At 44.3% G+C, this 17,837-nt stretch overlaps 1 protein-coding gene across 1 annotated transcript in view; it reads right to left on the bottom strand.

Moving 5' to 3' along the window:
• Positions 1-207: 207 nt before the first annotated feature.
• TMEM132B (transmembrane protein 132B) overlaps positions 208-17,837 on the bottom strand; it is a 219,271-nt gene continuing 201,641 nt past the window's right edge. The window contains exons 7-10 of the mRNA XM_030959231.1: positions 15,288-15,493; positions 7,227-7,500; positions 5,602-5,793; positions 208-4,394 (exon numbers count right to left, since the gene is read on the bottom strand). Of these exons, the coding sequence (XP_030815091.1) occupies positions 3,240-4,394; positions 5,602-5,793; positions 7,227-7,500; positions 15,288-15,493 (1,827 nt within the window). The 3' untranslated portion in view covers positions 208-3,239. The remainder of the gene's footprint in view (positions 4,395-5,601; positions 5,794-7,226; positions 7,501-15,287; positions 15,494-17,837) is intronic.

The following is a 17,837-nucleotide window of genomic DNA, read 5'->3' as shown; positions in this document are numbered from 1 at the left end:
TTAGCTTGGGCAGAGGAGGACACCACCTCTGTGGCTCTAAAACCAGCCCAAATTCAGCCACTGAGCCACCCAAACCCTCCCCGAGGAGCTTCACGGCCACGCTGGGACCTGGCCCTCAGTGGCACATGGAACACAGCCCAGGCCCCTGTGAGCTCCTGCCCCAGTGGGTCTGGGATCGGCCAGACCCAGGAGCAGCAGGAAAGTGCTGGAAAGGCCAGAGGTGTCCCCTGGTGGCTCTGGCCCGTCCCTGAGTGCCCAGGCACGAGGGACAGCCAGGGTCTGGGCATCAGGGACAAGGGACACCCCAGTGTGCCAGCAGGGAGCCCCTGAACTCTGGGATCCTCCAAGGGACATTCTCCAGCTCAGGGAAGCCGCTGACCTCTGTTACCATGGGTGAGGCAGGGGAGCAGCCCAGGGCACCTGCACGGCCCTGGGGACACGAGAGGGACACGAGCAGGGAGCCTGCAGCAGGGCTGGAAGGAAAGGTTCCCATGAGGAGCCTCACAGAAGTGGAAGGAAAGTCTCCCATGAGGAAATGGAACCTCAGTGGGAATGGAAGGAAAAGGTTCCATGAGGAGATGGAACCCAAAGCAGCGCTGGAAGGAAAGGCTTCCATGAGGAGATGGAACCCAAAACAGGGCTGGAAGGAAAGGCTTCCATGAGGAGATGGAGCCTCATCAGGGCTGGAAGGAAAGGCTTCCATGAGGAGATGGAACCCAAAACAGGGCTGGAAGGAAAGGCTTCCATGAGGAGATGGAGCCTCATCAGGGCTGGAAGGAAAGGTTTCCATGAGGAGATGGAGCCTCATCAGGGCTGGAAGGAAAGGTTTCCATGAGGAGCCTCACAGGAACTGAAGGAAAGGTTTCCATGAGGAAATGGCACCCAAAGCAGGAGTTGAAAGAAATGTTCCCATGAGGAAATGGAACCTCAGTGGGAGTGGAAGAAAAGGCTTCCATGAGGAAACAGAGCCCAAAGCAGGAGTGGAAGGAAATATTTCTGTAAGAAAATGGAACCCAAAGCAAGGCTGGAAGGAAAGGTTTCCATGAAGAAGTGGAACCCAAAGCAAGGCTGGAAGGAAAGGTTTCCATGAGGAAATGCAGCCTCAGGGGGAGAGGAAGGAAATATTTCCATGAGGAAACAGCTCTCTCTGAGGCCATGGGCTCACTGGCTCACTGAGGCTTTGCTCTTTGGGCTCTTTGCCCTCTGCACCTGCCAGCAGAGCTTGGTTCCTCTGATTTCCAGACTCAATCAATCTGTGGTCAGTTTGGGTCAGTACATTGTGCAAACAATAGTAAATAGGGGATTTTTTTTGTTCTGCTCTCTGCTTGGGCCAAATAATGCATTGGAAAGAGAAGTTAGATTCTAAAAAGGGGTTTTTTATGTTGTAAGTGATAAGGATCATTGTAGGAATTCATCTTTCCTTATTTCCTGGATCACTGAAAGGGGAGAGAACATTTGTTAAACAACCCAAGACTTCATCTGACGCACAAGTGCTGCATCCCTTATGAAACAGAAGCATATCTGTGCTCTATTATTTTCTCTCCTCAAAATTAGATTATAACAGATGCCATCTCCTCCCTGTGCAGTTCAGTGCCAGCAAAAGCAAGTCTCTAATCACTTATATAAGCCTGGTGTCATCACTTCTAGTCTCGATGTTAAAATTCCTGTATTTTGCAGCAGTTACATTAAATATGTTCCCAGTTGTGGTTAGGACCCAAATGCAGAATTTCCCACAATTTTCTGGTTTATATATAAATTCAAATCTTGCTTTGATCTGCCTAAAGGATGGGAACTCCAGTATGTAAGGCAGTTGTAATTTGGCTCTTGTGGTTATTGCACAGGATCCATCACAAGAACATGTGATTTATTGGGGGGTTTAAGTATTCTGTAGATTCAGGCTTTTCCTAAGTGCAATTTTCAACTTATCTCAGCCATCCTTCAGTAAAAAATTAGATGTGATGCATATGAAATGGCAGCTTTGTTTTCCTTGATAAAATTGGATAGTCCCTTGTGTGGCTGCAGTCCCAATGTGCCTTTTCTTCCCTTTTTAATGAAACATGGTGTAAAGTTTTTCTCTTTAATGGCTTCATGGCCAGGGATGTTTAGACAAGGCTGTTGAGCATGAACTTCTCTGGCCTGCTGAATCTACCACCAATGGATTCATTAGCACAGAGTAACAGTTACTCCAGGCTTTGCTTATTTCCTAGGAAATTTTCCTTCCCACTTTATGCATTCCAATGCCACGTTTGACTTTCCCACTCAGATAATAACAGGTATTGTCAGCCAAGCTACTGTTTCAGCAAAGCATTTCCCCTTTGAAGTATGTGCTGGGGTTTTTTTACAGGTTATTTTTTCATATTAGCAATGACAAAAGTGAACCCAGGGCTACTCCTTGATTTTTATTTTCCAGGGTTTATTATTATATTTACAGTTCCCTGTAAGAAGACACAACCCTTTCCCAGTAAGAGTTCTAATTCCTTTCTATGTTTCAAATACTAACGACCCATATGGAAAGGAGGAAGATAATCAGTGATGAAGGAGGTATCTCTGGGGGCTGAAGCAGATGAATAAAAAACTCAAATCATTATAAATATTACTGTACTACACTTTGGTACAACCGGAAAAAAAAAACCCAAACCCCTTCAAAGAAAATATTTAATGTTCCCTAAGTCAAATAAAATTCACAAACAATATAAGAAGAAATTAACCACATGGGGTTTTTTATATCTGTAAAAAATAATAAGACTACTTGGCTGCATTGCACATAGGCAATAAAGTGAGATTCATTCCAATCCCTTTTTCCGTGAGCCTCCTCTCAGGCTGTGAGCAAGAAATGTCCACTGTGCTTTACAAAGGACGACGACTAGAAAAAATCAATGCAAACAAACATCCCTTTCTTTTCTGATTGACCATTTCTCATGAGAGATGACCAACAAATGGAGTCTCCTCTGAGTCTGAGCGCAGTTGGATCAGCATTTTGCTAGAACCAGGCAGTACACAGCAACAGCCATCGTGTGTGACACCTCCAACACCTACAGGGAGCTGTTTTAGGGGCACATCCTGGTTTGTGGTGAAACAGGATTAACTCAGCCAGCCTCTTGGACCTGCTCTCTGCCATCAGGTTATCATCTCAGGACCTCCAGGGTTGGGCTGTCTTGTTCCTATTGCTGACTGGACTGACTGCTCCACCATCCATAAACAGAAGGCATAAAGGTGATTACAAACATAAGAAAGTAGTTTTACATATTGTCTTGCAGTCTTTCCATATAGTCCCTAAGTTCCTTGGAATCACCAAGATTCATATCTTGGCATACCCATTTAATATTATCATCACTGTCAAATAGAATTGAGTTGGTGTAGGGGCCTCCATCCTCTGGCAGTATTGTTGTATATGAAGTGAACTTTACTCGCTTCTGCTTTGGCCCAGAAGGATTTATAGGTTCACTTTTAACTTCTTTTTCACAAAGGTACTCAGAAGATCTGAGGATATGATTATGAAGAGTCTTCTGAGAACTCCCATTAAGGAGAAAGTTGCTTTCTTCAAACTGCATCCCTCTGTCAATCATGGTAGTGCACTCCTCCGATGGGAGCGAAATGTCCACTGGGTTTTCCAGGAGCTCCACCTCATTTCCAAGCCAGACCCAGTCATGGGAATGGGGGATGTTGCCTTGCTCACTCACAGCAAACCTTTTGTGCCTGTACTTCCAAGCAAATGCCACGCAGTTAATCAGAAACACCAAGATTGCCAAGCAGAAAACACAGAGCAGAGCGTACATGCCAATCTCCAGGTCTGTCAATCCTCTGGAAGTCAATGAGAGATCACTGGGATTGTTTTCTCCTGGTATTTCTACCTGGGCAGGGAAACCTGTGAAGGCAGTGGGGTTGTTTTGAAGCTGGCCATCCTCCAGGGACTCCTGATCAATGGGAGAGATGAAAGTTGTGCTTTTGTTTGCATTGTCCTCAGGGCCAGACACATCCTCGTGGTTTTTGGACCAGTCTTGTGCTGTCCTCTCTTGTTCTGCAGCTTTCTCTATGGCATTGCCTGCATGGCTCTTAAAATCTTTCTCCACATCATCGATGTCATTGGTGCTCCCTTTCTGGTCCAAATCCTTCTGACCAAACTTCACTTTGACGTTTCCTTTCCCCATGGCCAGAACGCTCTTGCGCTTGGTCTTCTGGCAGGGCTCGCTGATCACCATCTCAATTTTGATCAGGGGCCCCTGCCCGTCCCCTTCTGCCACCACCACAGGCCAGAGGGACTGCAGGCTCTGGTGTGAGGACACCACCATCTCATCCAGGGAGGTGATGGCCATGGAGAAGTCCTTGGAGTCGTAGATGTCCAAGGGCGTCACCGCCCCGTCGCTGAACAGAACCCAAGCACTCACCACAGCCTCCTGGTGGGGAGAGGATGGGGAGAAAACAGGTGAGAGAGAGAGAGCACAAATCAGACACTTTGTTGCTAAAGTCTGAAAAAGAATACAGAGTTTACTTTGGTGTTTCTTTTTGGTTTGTTTTTTTAAAGAAAATGGAAATGTCTACTCTGCTTCTCATTTTCTTGCAGGCTTGTGTTCTCTAGACCACTGAGGCATTTACCTCACCTTCAGGAACTATCAAAGAAACACTCATGTAGATTTAATAAAAGTGCTGGAAAAAAACAATTGACAATTCTTTTTTCTCAGTCTGAAGAGAGAAGCCTCTTTTGAATGCCGGAGCCTTATGATGAAAATAATCATATTTCCAACATCACGCTCAATTAGGTTTGTAAAGGACCCATAATGGGGAATTTCTCTAATGCTGCAGTTCCAGGGCCTCATGGAATGCAATGAGCATGGCTGGAATGTGTCGGGCCAGCGAGCCCATCCAGCCCATGGAACAAACTGGGAGGAGAACATATCTCAGTGCAGTACTTTATATTTTCTGTCATGCTTTCAAATATGCAGGACTTGCAATATGCAAAACGGATTGTGGTCTTTCCTGGGAACTGTAGAAACACTCATAAAAAACACCATTTTTATGTTTTGACCAAACCAATTTGTCTTCTTGCTGTGAATTGCTAGTGCAAAAAATATAGTTCCACTTTCTGCACTGATGTAGAACCTCAGCTCTATGGAATCTATTAAAAACCACATACAGAATTTGTTCTGTGGTCTCATTAAAAGCTATTTAGTTCCTCAGATTATACGGTTCAAAGTAAGCACAAACTCATCAGTTTTCAGCAATGCAGGTCATGAAAACTTCTGTACCTACAGCCAGAGGTCGTTTTGGCTGAGCTGACTTTGGGAGACAATTAAGGACTGGCATTCCCAGCCCTGCTTGCACAGCTAGGCTGCATTTCCCCACGGAAAAGGAGATTTTTGTGGCACATCCATGTTTGTTTGGTACTGTGCATCCCTTTCCCTGTGCTGTGAGCTCCCCACAGCAGCTCTGGAGAGTGCAGGGGTCACTGTGCAGGGGTCAGGAAGATGAATAGCCTTTACTGCAAGAAGTGACTGCTTTTCACAGCCATATATTCATTATATCTGCTGCCTAAAATTTACAGCAAATTCCTCTGCCAGAGCAGAGGGAGCATTAGATGAATTGGATGCATTTTTTGGGGCATACCTGTTTGGGAGTGCGCAGGATGTCGTGGGCAGAGGTGGTGGCAAGGATGGCTCTCTTGTTTCCTTTGCTGCTCTGAAAGGACACAGACAGGCCTGACACCAGCTGCACCCCCAGGTCAGCAATGGTCACCCTGTCATCCAGAACTATCACTGTCTTCTCTGCCAGGATGGAATCCGAGAGAGGGGACAGGACCTGGCAGGAGAAAGGAAACGCCCTGCATGAAACAGCAATGAAGTGTTTTAAAGCCAGGCTGGCCTCTAACCAGCACACCAGATTAATCCTGGGTTCGTCACGTCCATGTCTAAGCCAGAGCTGATGTTTCCCCCAAGACATTACATTCATTTGCTGCTAAATTACTTTATCTAAAAAAATAATTTAATAAAACAACAAATCACTTCAAAATTGCAGCTTGATCTCAACAAAATATATATAATATAGAATTAATTAAATAGATTTGTTGGGGTTTTTTGCAAGTCATTTTTGTGGGGTCTATAAAACTCCCTGTTAATGCAGTGCAGCCCAGGACAGAGTGTAAGACACTGATTAACACTGAAACTCAGTGAGGGGATAAATAAGTGCTCAAAGCCTGGCTGATGGGAACTTGGCCTGTTGCCTTTCTAGGGACACAGGACCTAGAATGAAATGAAATTAAATGAAAGTGAGACTTGCAAAAGAACTTTGGAAATGCCACTGGGTGCCTGCCTGCATTTTTCAATGCCAAAACACTCCTGCCAGTTGCTCTAAGACCTTGTTTCCAGCATGCTCAGAAAGAGACTCATCTTTATCCTGGTGACAGAAACAGCTGCTTTGGGACCAAAATAGCTGAGGTGTGATTTGTCTAATCCAACAGGAGAAACCTGCAGCACAGCTCCCTGCACTGGAGCTTCCTGCTCTTTTAGGGTCACTGGAGAGAGAGAGACATTTTAAGGGCAGAAATCCCTTGACCTCTCTATCTCATTTAATTCAGGTTGAAGGGAGCTGAGCCCTAAAATCCCTGTGTTGACTCCAGAGTGTGGCCAGAACATTGCAGGTGTTTGCAGCCCCTGAGAAGAGCCCCAGTGCTTCTACTCCTTTATTTTGATTAAGGAAGGTGCATAAATTTGGACAGAGATTAGGTGGGAACATGAACACTCCAAAAGGCATCTGAAGATTATTTTTGTGTCCATGGTTTGTGATTGGTTTTGTGAACATGAAAGGACTAATTTTTCAGATATGTTCAAGCATGTAAAGGTGCATGTAGATATTTGGTACAATCTCCCAAATGAGTTATGAGTTAACTGCAAATATGAGTTATGCTCATATGGTCCCACTGAAGTGAAAAGGAGCTGGCTATGTGCCTCATGTCACCTCTTTCACCAGCCAGAGAAATCCCCCTGTGTTCCAGTCACACTAAATGGACAAATCCCTACAAAAGCTTCACCTAAGGGCATTCCATGCAAGTGACAAATAGCCACAATGAAAACCCGCTCAAACTTCCTTTTCTGTTTAGCATGCCCATTTTTCCAGTTTGGTTTTTTTTATTATTTTTTTCCCAGAGATCAGTGAGTTTTCCACCCCAACCCCGAGCCCTGCTAGCCCAGGGTGTGTGTGAGCCCGAGCCCCCTGTGGGGCTGCAGGGGCTGTACCTGCACCGTGGTGATGCCTTGCTCACGCCCAGCCAGCACCCGGCCCTCCTGCAGCTTGGCCACCTTGGGCTCCTCCACCTTCATGAAATCAGCCACCAGGTCCGTGATGTCAAACTGCCACTCCGAGCCCAGCAGGTAGGTCAGGTGGCCTCCCAGCTCCGAGGACTCGGCCACAAACTGCGTCAGGACCCTCACCAGGGCGTGCTGGTACTGCAGGGTGCAGCCTTTGCCCTTCTTCTCGTCATCCTCCTCATCCTCGCTGTCCCGCGTGGGCCTGTGAACACAGCCAGCTTGGTCAGATCCCCCCAGCCCTGCAGAGCTCCAGCTGCACCTCCTCTGGGGGAGATGGCAAAGGGAAGGTGATTCCCACAAGGCTGGAAAAGCTCAGAACCAGGAAGAGCAGAGAAACTCAGAGCTAGCTGCAAGGTCTGAAGGCAGAAAAAGTTACAATGTATAACAAGCAAGGACATAAAACATTAGCTTGAGTTTTAGGTTAAGACAGACCTTAAGACTGCAGAAAAATATGCTCAACAAGGTAGTAGAAGGTTTTAAATTTAATGATGAAGTACTGTGTGTTGTTAACAGAAAGCAGACAAGCCAGCATTGTGTGCAGGAGGTGTAGGTGTGCCTTTAGTGACTGGCTAGAACAGCTGTCTGTAACTTTAGCAATATGCTATTAGCTAAGAAGTTTTCAAAATGCTCTGTCACAAAAAAATCTTTAGCTGCTGTTAACAAAACATTTGGGCTCCCCTTCAGGGCAGGGTTACTCAGATTACACCGTGCAGGACACCTGCAGCACTGGACACATTTCCTTCACCGTTTTCTATCTGTCCCCCTTTCAAAATAGAACCTGTGAAACAAACCAGCTTTCCCTGGAGCTCAGAGAAGGCATCACAGTGACTTGTACATGATAGCACTGCTGCCACACCTCACAGACTTTTTTGTCTGCTTGAAGACCCAGTTTACCACCAATATTTAATATTTTATATATTTTTTTCTCTTGTTCATTGCCTGGCACAAACACATGGATCCTCTTATCTCTTCCAAGTCAGGTATTAAGCAGTGGGTGGTCACACTTTTACTCATTATGCCCCCATGCTGTGGATTCATTGCTCAGAAATAATTTCCCTCCCTCCTGTATTTATTGAGCCTGAAGCCACCTCTATATCAAGGGTGGGAAATACAGGATAAGTCTCTCATTTTTCAAAGTATTGCAGGAGGTAGTTTTGTGGTTACTGTGTCCCTTTATCTCCTCCTTTGAAATAGCAGCTATGGAAAACTATTATAAAACAGAATTGCTTTTGTTATAAATTGTTTTATGACAAAGCTGGCAGCCAGTAAACTGAAAACATATCTAAGAAAAACCCTTGTGCTCTTCAAAATGACTGAAAGTCCCAGTGTTACAGAACCTAATCCACTGGAAATACATTTTCAATGCATCACTTGTTAGCTGAATATTTATATTCAGCCTCAAGTAAATGGTCTGTGGTGCCTTTTGGTTTTGTTTGTGTAAAACAAGTGTCCATCATTACTTGCTGAGTGAAACATCATTGAATAACAGTGGAATTGTTAGGGGGAAGGCTACAAAAAAGGATTTATATTTCCCAAAGAAATTAGTCTTACACAGTTTGACTAGCTGGGTATTTCAGGGAACCTTTCAGTTGTTCTCTCCTTCCCAGCCCTGGTGTCAGTCTGAAGTCAGCTCAGAGTTGGCAAAACAGCCACAAAGAAAGTTCTAGAAGGGGAATGTTCATCAAGCTTCTGTTGTTCATATCCATCCATGCTGTAAATGAATTCATGAACTCCTTAATGTTCCCACTTTCAATTTATTCCTGTGTTCTGACCCTCTCCAGCTCAGCCAAGCCATAACCCAGCTCTGAACAATCTCAGACTTTGGCAGGACCAAGCTCAGCTCTGAGATTTGGGGATTTGACCCTCTCTTAATAATACAGGCAGTACCATTAGTGCCTGTGCAGAGCTGCAGAAAAATGTGCAAAAGCTGTTCAGGTAAGGAGCACTTGTGGGATTTGGGGCAAAAGAGCACAGAACAGATGGGAACCAGCCTTGTTATGGGAAAGGAGAGCCAGAGCCAGCGTGGTGTGGTTGGCAGGAGATGTTCACATATTCAACACCCGCCCCAGCATCATGTACACAACTCCCTTCCTGCTCCTGTTTGTCCCTGCCCAGGGCAGGGGTTGGAACAAGATAATCTGTAAGGTTTCCTTCAACCCAAACAATTCAGTGAGTCAATGTTTTATTCAGATCCAATGGGTTGCTGTTATCTTTATTTATGTGCTTGTTTATTTCTACTTTCACTGTTTAAAACTTTGCACTGCTGGACTGTCCAAGAGGAAATCTATTCCAAACAACTGGAGGGAATTCTTTTCCAGCCCCAGCTGATAAATATGAGCTGTGGAATGACCAGAGGGGAGGACTGCTGCTCAGGGGCACAGAGGGAGCACTCCTGTCCTTATTTCCAGGACTGGGACCGTGTGGGCAGCCAGTATTTACCACAACAAAGAGATTATTCAAGTCCAGCCCATTCCTTGGGGTATCTTAAATGCAAAGGCTCCATTTCAGCACAAAAACATTCACAGATGTTGATATACTTCTCCTCAGAAACATGTTTTCTGTGGCAGACAAATGTGGAGCATCAGAAAGCCTCTCCAAAGCCTGGGATGAGCAAGGCACGTTCTTTGTCAGTGCAGAGGAGAGGGAGGTGTCTGGATTTTCCGTACAAGCTTTGCAAGTCTGCTTTGCCAGGTCTCAACTCAAGTTCTTTCTGGTTTTGTTTTATTTTTAAACAAAGGATATAATTTTTCCACTTTAAAACCACAAAATCAAGATTTAGGCAGTAAGTCAGTGTTTGAGATCCAGTGAATTGCACAGTTCCCTTTAAACTCCTCATTAAAGTGTTTTCAGTAAGCTTAAAATCCTTCATTAAGCAGGAAGCTCATTTTCTGCTCAAGACAAGTCCTGGTGAACATAAGCTATTGCTGCATATTGTGCTTTTTTCTCCTTGGTCATCTCTGAAAATTTCTCAGAGTCCTCCTTAGCCTATTTCTTGCTGCTTGGCAAACTTGCTTGGAAGGTTTTGTGCTTTTCTGGAGCGAGCCAAGGTTGCCAGAATTACATTTAATTTACATTTCACAGAGAGAAAGGCTCTGCCAGGGAGCTGAGTTAAAGCAGCAGCCTGTTCCAAGGGTGCCTGCAAGCACTGATCTAATCAGTGATCTGTCAGCTCCACATTACAGACTTGTCTCTGAGCAGTTGAAGTGTGTCTCTTTTAATCTGCACCCCTCTCCAACCAGGCATCACATTCTTGCGCCAGATGCTAATTTTCTGTTTAAAAAAAAACCCCAACCCTAAAGAAATCAGTTTTGCTGGGTTTGGATTTGAAATACTCATTACAAAGAGTCGTATATTTAAAAAACATTTCCAACACCCCTAATTGAAAAAGAAATCTCTCTCAGATACAAATTACAGAGCACTAGAAGCTGATTTAGTGGAAGCCACAGAAATAAGCTGCACATAACTCCACTCACAGTTCAAGAAGAAATGTAATTTGGTACTTTCACAGATCTTGAAAATACAGCCTACCTATTAACAAAAATCTCCAAGGCCTTATCTCCAAAGGACATTAAAGTCAATTAACCAAAGGAGCAAATTTACAGCTTTGTGCAGATAGCACAGTTCAACCTGAGTTAGAATTTGAACTCCTGAAGCATTGGGAAAAAAAAATGGAACATAGGACTAGAGCTGTTGAGCAGTGTGAGAATGAGCACATGGCAGATGGAGTCTGATGCCTCTTCTCTGAAGGTGGCCAGCATCTGGTGGATGACCTGTATTTAGAGGAATGGTCAAAGATCCCAGCAATAGGCTGTTATAGGGATAATCTGCTTTCCACATGGGGAGCCTGATCTGCTAGAGTTACAGACTTCTTTCAGCTCGAAAAATCTGAGGTATTATGGACTTTCCAAAAGTAGTTATGGGGATCCTGAGGAATTCCCCTTCCCAGTTTACTGTTTGTCCACACACACACCCCTCTTCAGACACTAGCAAAATTGGGTTTAGCAGGATTCTGTGTAGCATCAGTTCCTGCAGTACATATTCCTGTTAGATGAGAAACCCCACATTTCCTATACCCTGAATTTATACATTTAGGAACGGGGCCATAAAGCTTAGAGCAGCTGTAAGAGTAGAACACATTAAGAACCAATGAAACACAGGTAACCTGACAAACAATGCTTGTCTCTGCTGATCCCACAGAGTTGCACAAACATGCAAGACAAGCCTAGTCCATACAACATGTGAAACAATATGCACTTGTCAAACAAAACCCTACTGAACTATTCACTCCCTGTCCAGCAAACAAAGCAGTATAAGAGCTTTTGCTTTATTATAAAAGTCACAAATCCATATCTATATGGAAATTAACCATATTCTTATATAAAACTTATTTTTACAAGGTTTTATTTGAGTGAATGGTGACAGCATTGGAGTGGTTTGAATCCAGTGTCTCTTAATTTCACAGCTTTCCTTCTGAGGGGCAGCACTCCCTGAGGGTTTAACTAAAGCAGTTTCTTTTCTCCTGCTTTTAACCCAGGCCAGCTTTCCTGCTTTGGTCTCCAGAATGGGACAGGACCAAAGCAGAGCTCAATAAACCCTGCCTGAAGTGAAGCCCATGCTGGTGGTGTTGGGAGCCTCCTGAAAACAATGTCCTATCCCAGCTGCAAATATTTACTGAAATTAAATTTCCAGCTTGTTCTGTGAGACTTTAGCCATGCAATTCCTATTAATGCAAGCTGAAGCCACTCATGCCATGTAAATATGTGTGCACAGAGCTGGTGCAGCAGCCTCGAGAAGAAGGTAATTATTTTGCAGATGCATGAGGAATAGAAATAAATGTTCTTGTTAGACTAGCAGAGTCTGCCTGGACCTCTTCTACACTCTAATATTTGACTTTAATTTAAATATACACCTGCTGTTTGCTGAGGCTGGGGGTTTGTGCAGCCTGGGCTGGCTCAGGCACCACTTTCCCTGCACCACTCAGGAGCTGATGGTGGAGCTGAATTTCACCTGCCCAGGGAGGCTCCTCCTGTCTGCAGCAGCACTCACCAGAGATCAAGTTCTCCTCCTGATAATATTAAAGATTTGCCACATATTTGCAGGCTGATCTGGTAAATTGTATTGCTGCTCTGACACAGGGGAGAGGAACTGGGTTTTTTTCCAGTTTTTGGCATAAAGCAGCCTGTCTTTTCCTTTCTGCTCTCTGACAAGTTCCTGCTCCTGCAGCAGTTCAGACCAGCTGAAAACCAACACAGTTCAGACTGTGCAGGGGGCATTTGTAAAAGTTTTGTAAAGACCCTGCTTTCTTCATGGCTTTGTGGAAATCATTCAAGGAGTCAGAGAGGCAAACATGTCTGTAATCACATGTGTTTTACAATTACAAACACGACAGGGTTTACAGGGAGCAGCAAGGCATTTTACTGGCTCGAGAGCCATCCCTGGGAAGAACAGATGTGATCTGGGGCACATAAACTCTCTCAGGTCTGAAGGAGAGCAGCTGTATCAGAAGAAGAACAGCTATGCTGATGCACAAACGTTTCTTTTGCTAACAGCACCAATAAACACGTTTAAAAGATTATTGTAAACCCAGTCCTATTTTGCCATCTGGCTCAGCCAGCCACACTGTGGGGGTGGGAACGAGGCCCTGGGGCAGCCAGAGGAGATGAAAGAAACTCTGGAGGTTGCTGAAGTGTCTCTGCACAATCCCTATAAAATATTCCATCATTTTACCTGCTGTATGTTGATGAATAACTTCATAGCAATGTTCAGTTCCTGCTGAGAACACAAGCAGTGGTGTGAGGACACCAACCCTGCAGGACAGGAACAAAGTGGAAAATTGTTTTGTTTGTGGTGAGGTGAGCTATGAAGAAGCCACACTGCAATCCTGCCATGACCAGAACAGTGGCAGTTTCAGTTGATTTTTGGGCTAAGTTTAAGGCTGCCTAGGCCTGTTGTCAGGGACTTTGGAAAGAATCCTTGAGCTTCCTTCAAGGACAGATATCAAAAACCTCGTGCAAATTGCCAATATTGGCTCTCACATGAAGGTGAAGTTGAAACAACACAATGCTATGGCTTCACCTGCTAGGAAATGCTTGGATTTGGGGTTTTTGCAAAGATAAAAGCACTCTGCTCACTCTCAAACCTACAGCCCCTGACTGCAGTCCAAATGTCTTGAGTGCTTCAGCTTATCACTTAAAAACTCATAAAAACTCCCCACGTTTAGGATTTTGGGAAACATATAGGAGGTGGAGGTATAAGCAGATTAAAAAGTAAAGAGAAAAGTCATAATAATAAAAAAGAGCCAAAATGAAAAGCCACTAAATCTCAGGTAAAAACCATCCAAATCTAAAAATAAAGGAAATGTAAAAACCTTATGTGCAAAGTAAATGTCAGCGTGAGCACAACTAATGCTGGCTCTGAACTATTGATTCAGAATAGTCCTGCAAAGTTAAAAAATCCACGTGAATGGTCAATAAAAGGAGAGATCATTTGTTTCCTGTTGAAACCTTTGCTGCTCACGTGGGCATGGACCATCCAGGGGGATGGCACAGAGTCCACACTTTGGACAATGCCTGCAGGACATGGGCCAGCAGCTCCAGAGCAATCCAAGCAGCAGCAAATGCTTTGCACCAAAACTCTGCAAAGCCTGCCAGCTTGCAAGCAGAGCAGACTCTCAGACCATTCTCTTTATTTCAGCTGGCCAAATAAATCAGGAGGAGACACCAGGGGGGAAATTTCCAGCGCTGCCTGTAATGGGTTTAACTTGAGAATGCCCACGACTGCTAAGCATGGCTGAATGCCTGCTCCTGCAATAAAAACCAGCCTAATCCTGCAGCTGTGTGCTCAGCAAAATCCCACTGCTTTCAGCAGGACCTGTGCCTCAGGGCTGGGACAGCACAGACAGGAGAGGGAAGTTCAGTGAAGATTTAAGCAGTCAGCTTAAATCTGTTCATTCCTCACCCAGCATAGCTCTTCCTGCCTTGTCACTGAAGCAAACACTGCAACTTCTCTTGTGCCAGATTCTCATCACCTCCTCTGTCATAAGCCAGAAAGATACCCACATAATCAAGAGGTCAGTCATTGTCCTTCTCTGGAGCTCATGATCTGACCACCCTGCAAATTGTGTGCTATTCCCTTAGTTCTGTGCCCCTATGAAGTGTTGGGTAGTTGTCCACTGCTGTCTGGGCTCTTCAGGCTCCTCAGTAGCTGAGATGTTCTCCTGGGCACTGGAGAGCTTTAGCTGGAGGTGCCACAGTGTTTAGCACTCGCCTTGCTGCTGCCAGCAAGGCTTTTTCACTGGGTTATAAATCTGAGCTGGTGGCACGCCTTTCCCCCACTAATATTTTTCAATTTTACCTGAAATCCACCAACACAGCAGCGTTCCTGGAAGTTCTTCATCTTGTAAATGATGGTTATTACAGAATGGGCACTTCCAGTAGGGAATGATGGGATCAGAGCTCAAAACCCTCACAGTCTCTGCCCTCCTTTTTCCCTGTCCACTTTTTCCTGGTGGAACATGGTCTTCAGCAGAAATTGTTTCTTTCTTAATTCAGAGCTGCTAAGTACTGCAGCAGCCAGGTCTGCACAGACAGAAGAACCAGCCAAAGTCACGGAATCACAGAGGGTTTGGGCTGGAAGAGACCTGGGTCACCTGGTCCAAGGCAGTGACACCTGAACCCTTCCTTGGCCCTGTTATTTATCCCAGCAGACAGAACTGGGGTCTGGCAGTGCTGAATGTCTCAGACACACACACACACAGGGTTGTGTTACACCTACAGGAGAGGCCCAGGTCCTCTTCCTCAGGAATGTGTGATCCAGTGTCCTGAGATTGTGTGGGACTGATGAATGCTCCAGGCAAAGCACTGGTTTTTAAACTGTCCAGTGTTTGAACGAGGGCTGGGGCAGACTGCAAAGCTGATGGCAATTTTGAAATGCTCATTTCCAAATGGCTGTGCTGTAAAAGCAGAGCCCCAGGCACATGTGAGGACATACCTTTTGTTGGAGGTGACAGGGATCCTCCAGCCCTTGATCTGGCTGAGCTCGGTGTCAGAGATCTCGATCTGCAGCGGCAGCCGCGGGACCCAGACCGTCACCTCCAGCTGCGTGGTGAAATGCTGGTAGGTGAAATTCACAATGGTGTCCACTTTGCTCTTCATCTCCTTGCCATTAACAAAGATGGAGTCACAGTTCTCAGAAACCTTAAAAATATATATATATAAAATTAGGAAATGAATAAAAGTTCCTGAGGAAGAACAGGGATGATACATGAGTGCTAAGACAACACTGCAAATCTAAGTCATGCATATTGTATTTCCAGTTCTCTAATTAGAAGCAAACAGTGATAAATGGACCCCAGGGAAAGAGTTGTGCTTTCCTCAAAGGATACTACTCAAACTACAAAAATAATTTAATGATGTTATATAACCTGTGTGAATCTTTTATATTAGGCAAATTAAACCCTTCATGAATCAAACTCCATGTGCATCAACGTTTATGTTTACAACTTGCTTAAAGAACCAGGAAAAAATGGGGCCATATGTTAGTAAGAAAAAGACTGACTCAGAACCATAAACCAGAATCTTTTCCCTTTTCCTTGAGCACTGTAATGCTGAAAGACAAAGATCCCCTTATGGCTCATGAGCAGAAGTGCAGCAGAAGCATTATTTTTTAGAACTTCTCAGTAATTGTTTTAACAAAATGTATTCATAGTTGCTTCATGGGCATTCCATGAAATCACTGCTAAAAGCAGCGTGTGGGCTGTGTACTACAACTCATCTGCCCTCTTGGCTCCAGGGATCTTCTGGCACAAAATCAAGGTCCTGAGCACAGATCTTATTTATCTAAAACCCTGATGTAGCAACTAATTCAATCTGCAATCCTGGAAGACATGGGATGGGGAAGGGGTCAGGAAGGGGCTTCTAATATATTTATAAATATGTGTGTGTGTGGTTTCAGCTATACAAACAGTATAGTTTTACATACACAAACACCCAGCCATGTATAACATACATGTATATTATTCATGTACAATATTCATGTTTATATACATATATAATGAGTTATATACCTGAACACCTGCATGTGTACATGTATTTTATCTTTATCTGGTTTGCATTCTGCCTTGAAGAGAAAGAGGAGATCATTTCCCACAGAGTCCATGGTTTCAGTGTGGTTTTAATCTTTTAAGCCCGCAGCTGATGAGATGCGGCTGTGTCCCTGGAATGCACTTTGTTCTCCTGTCAGGGCTGCTCTGTGTCACCTGTCCAAGGCTCTGGCACAGAGGGATCCTGGCTGAGCCCGTGTTTAGATTCTGGTTTCCTGGAATTACTGAGATAGGTAGGCTTCAGGGGGAAATAGGCTGAGACACAGGCTGGGTTCCCTCTGCAAACCTACCTCAAATCTTTTCAGATATTAACAGGGATTTGGGGTTATTGAGCCAAGAAAAATTAGAGAAAATCTCTGGCAGATGCTTTGTTTTGCTCAAAAAATACACAGTTTTCAGATATGCAGTAAAAGATCTGTCCTTCCATGTTTGCCATATTCAAGTCAGCCTCTCAGATCTTTCTCAATGTACTGAAACTACAATTGTTCATTTACAGAGGGGCTGAGGCAGGTGATGAGGGACGGGGCAAAAGAAACACAGTCCCTCTTCTGGAGAGAATACTCCTCCACATAAATGCTTAATGAACACAAGAATATAAAAATAATAAATCTAGATAATCTGATAAAGACCTTAAAATGGACTTCAGGCTCAGGAGTACCACAAATGAGATGGAGCATACTTGGAACCTTTTTTTCCCTCCCTCATAATGTGTCATGAGCGTCTCTGTAAAGTTTAAGCACATTAAGCAAGCCCATTAATTGAATGAGCAGTTGAGATTCTAAACCATAAAGCTTACATCGAGGGAGTTATGTGAGAATTAATACAAGACAGAAATAATTAAGAAAACTCAAAGAGGGAGGGATAAACATCAAGGCCGGATCAGGGGAATAACTAATATCTAACAAGACAGCAGCTAATTTTTCAGATTCTCTTCTTGCTGCATCAAATGTTCTTGTCAGCAGGCAAGAAAGGTGCTAAATTAGGGAACTGAAAATGGACATTAATTGTAGCTATAAAAATATCAGTCTAGGTGTTGGAATACTGGATGCTGAGAATTTTAAACTTCCTGTGCTGAAAAGCGCAGACCCACAAGAGAACACTGCATTTGACCTGAGGCCATGGAGAAGGCTTCCAAAATTGATTGATAGCACTGGGATTGTGGGCGGGGAGTTTGATTAGAAGTGTGTAATATCACAGGGTGGAAAACTTAGAGTTTAAGGGTTTAGAACATAGCAATATATGTAGAGCAAGATGGAGGTTTTAGGGCGGAGGCTGGTCCTTCTTCTTCACCTTCTTCTCCATGGGTTTGGGCGGTTTTGTGTAATTGGACAGAAAAGTCCGCAGTACGGGACACAACGGATTAGTTATTGGGTTAAAAGTGAAAATAATTTAGGTGTCATTTCTTAATTGGATAGTTTGGCCTTAAAAGACCTTGTAGA

The sequence above is a fragment of the Camarhynchus parvulus genome, chromosome 15 (genome assembly GCF_901933205.1).
Source record: "Camarhynchus parvulus chromosome 15, STF_HiC, whole genome shotgun sequence".
Taxonomy (NCBI): Eukaryota; Metazoa; Chordata; class Aves; order Passeriformes; family Thraupidae; genus Camarhynchus; species Camarhynchus parvulus.
The sequence above is the reverse complement of the archived record's forward strand: the minus strand, read 5'-3'. Positions and strand labels throughout refer to the sequence as shown.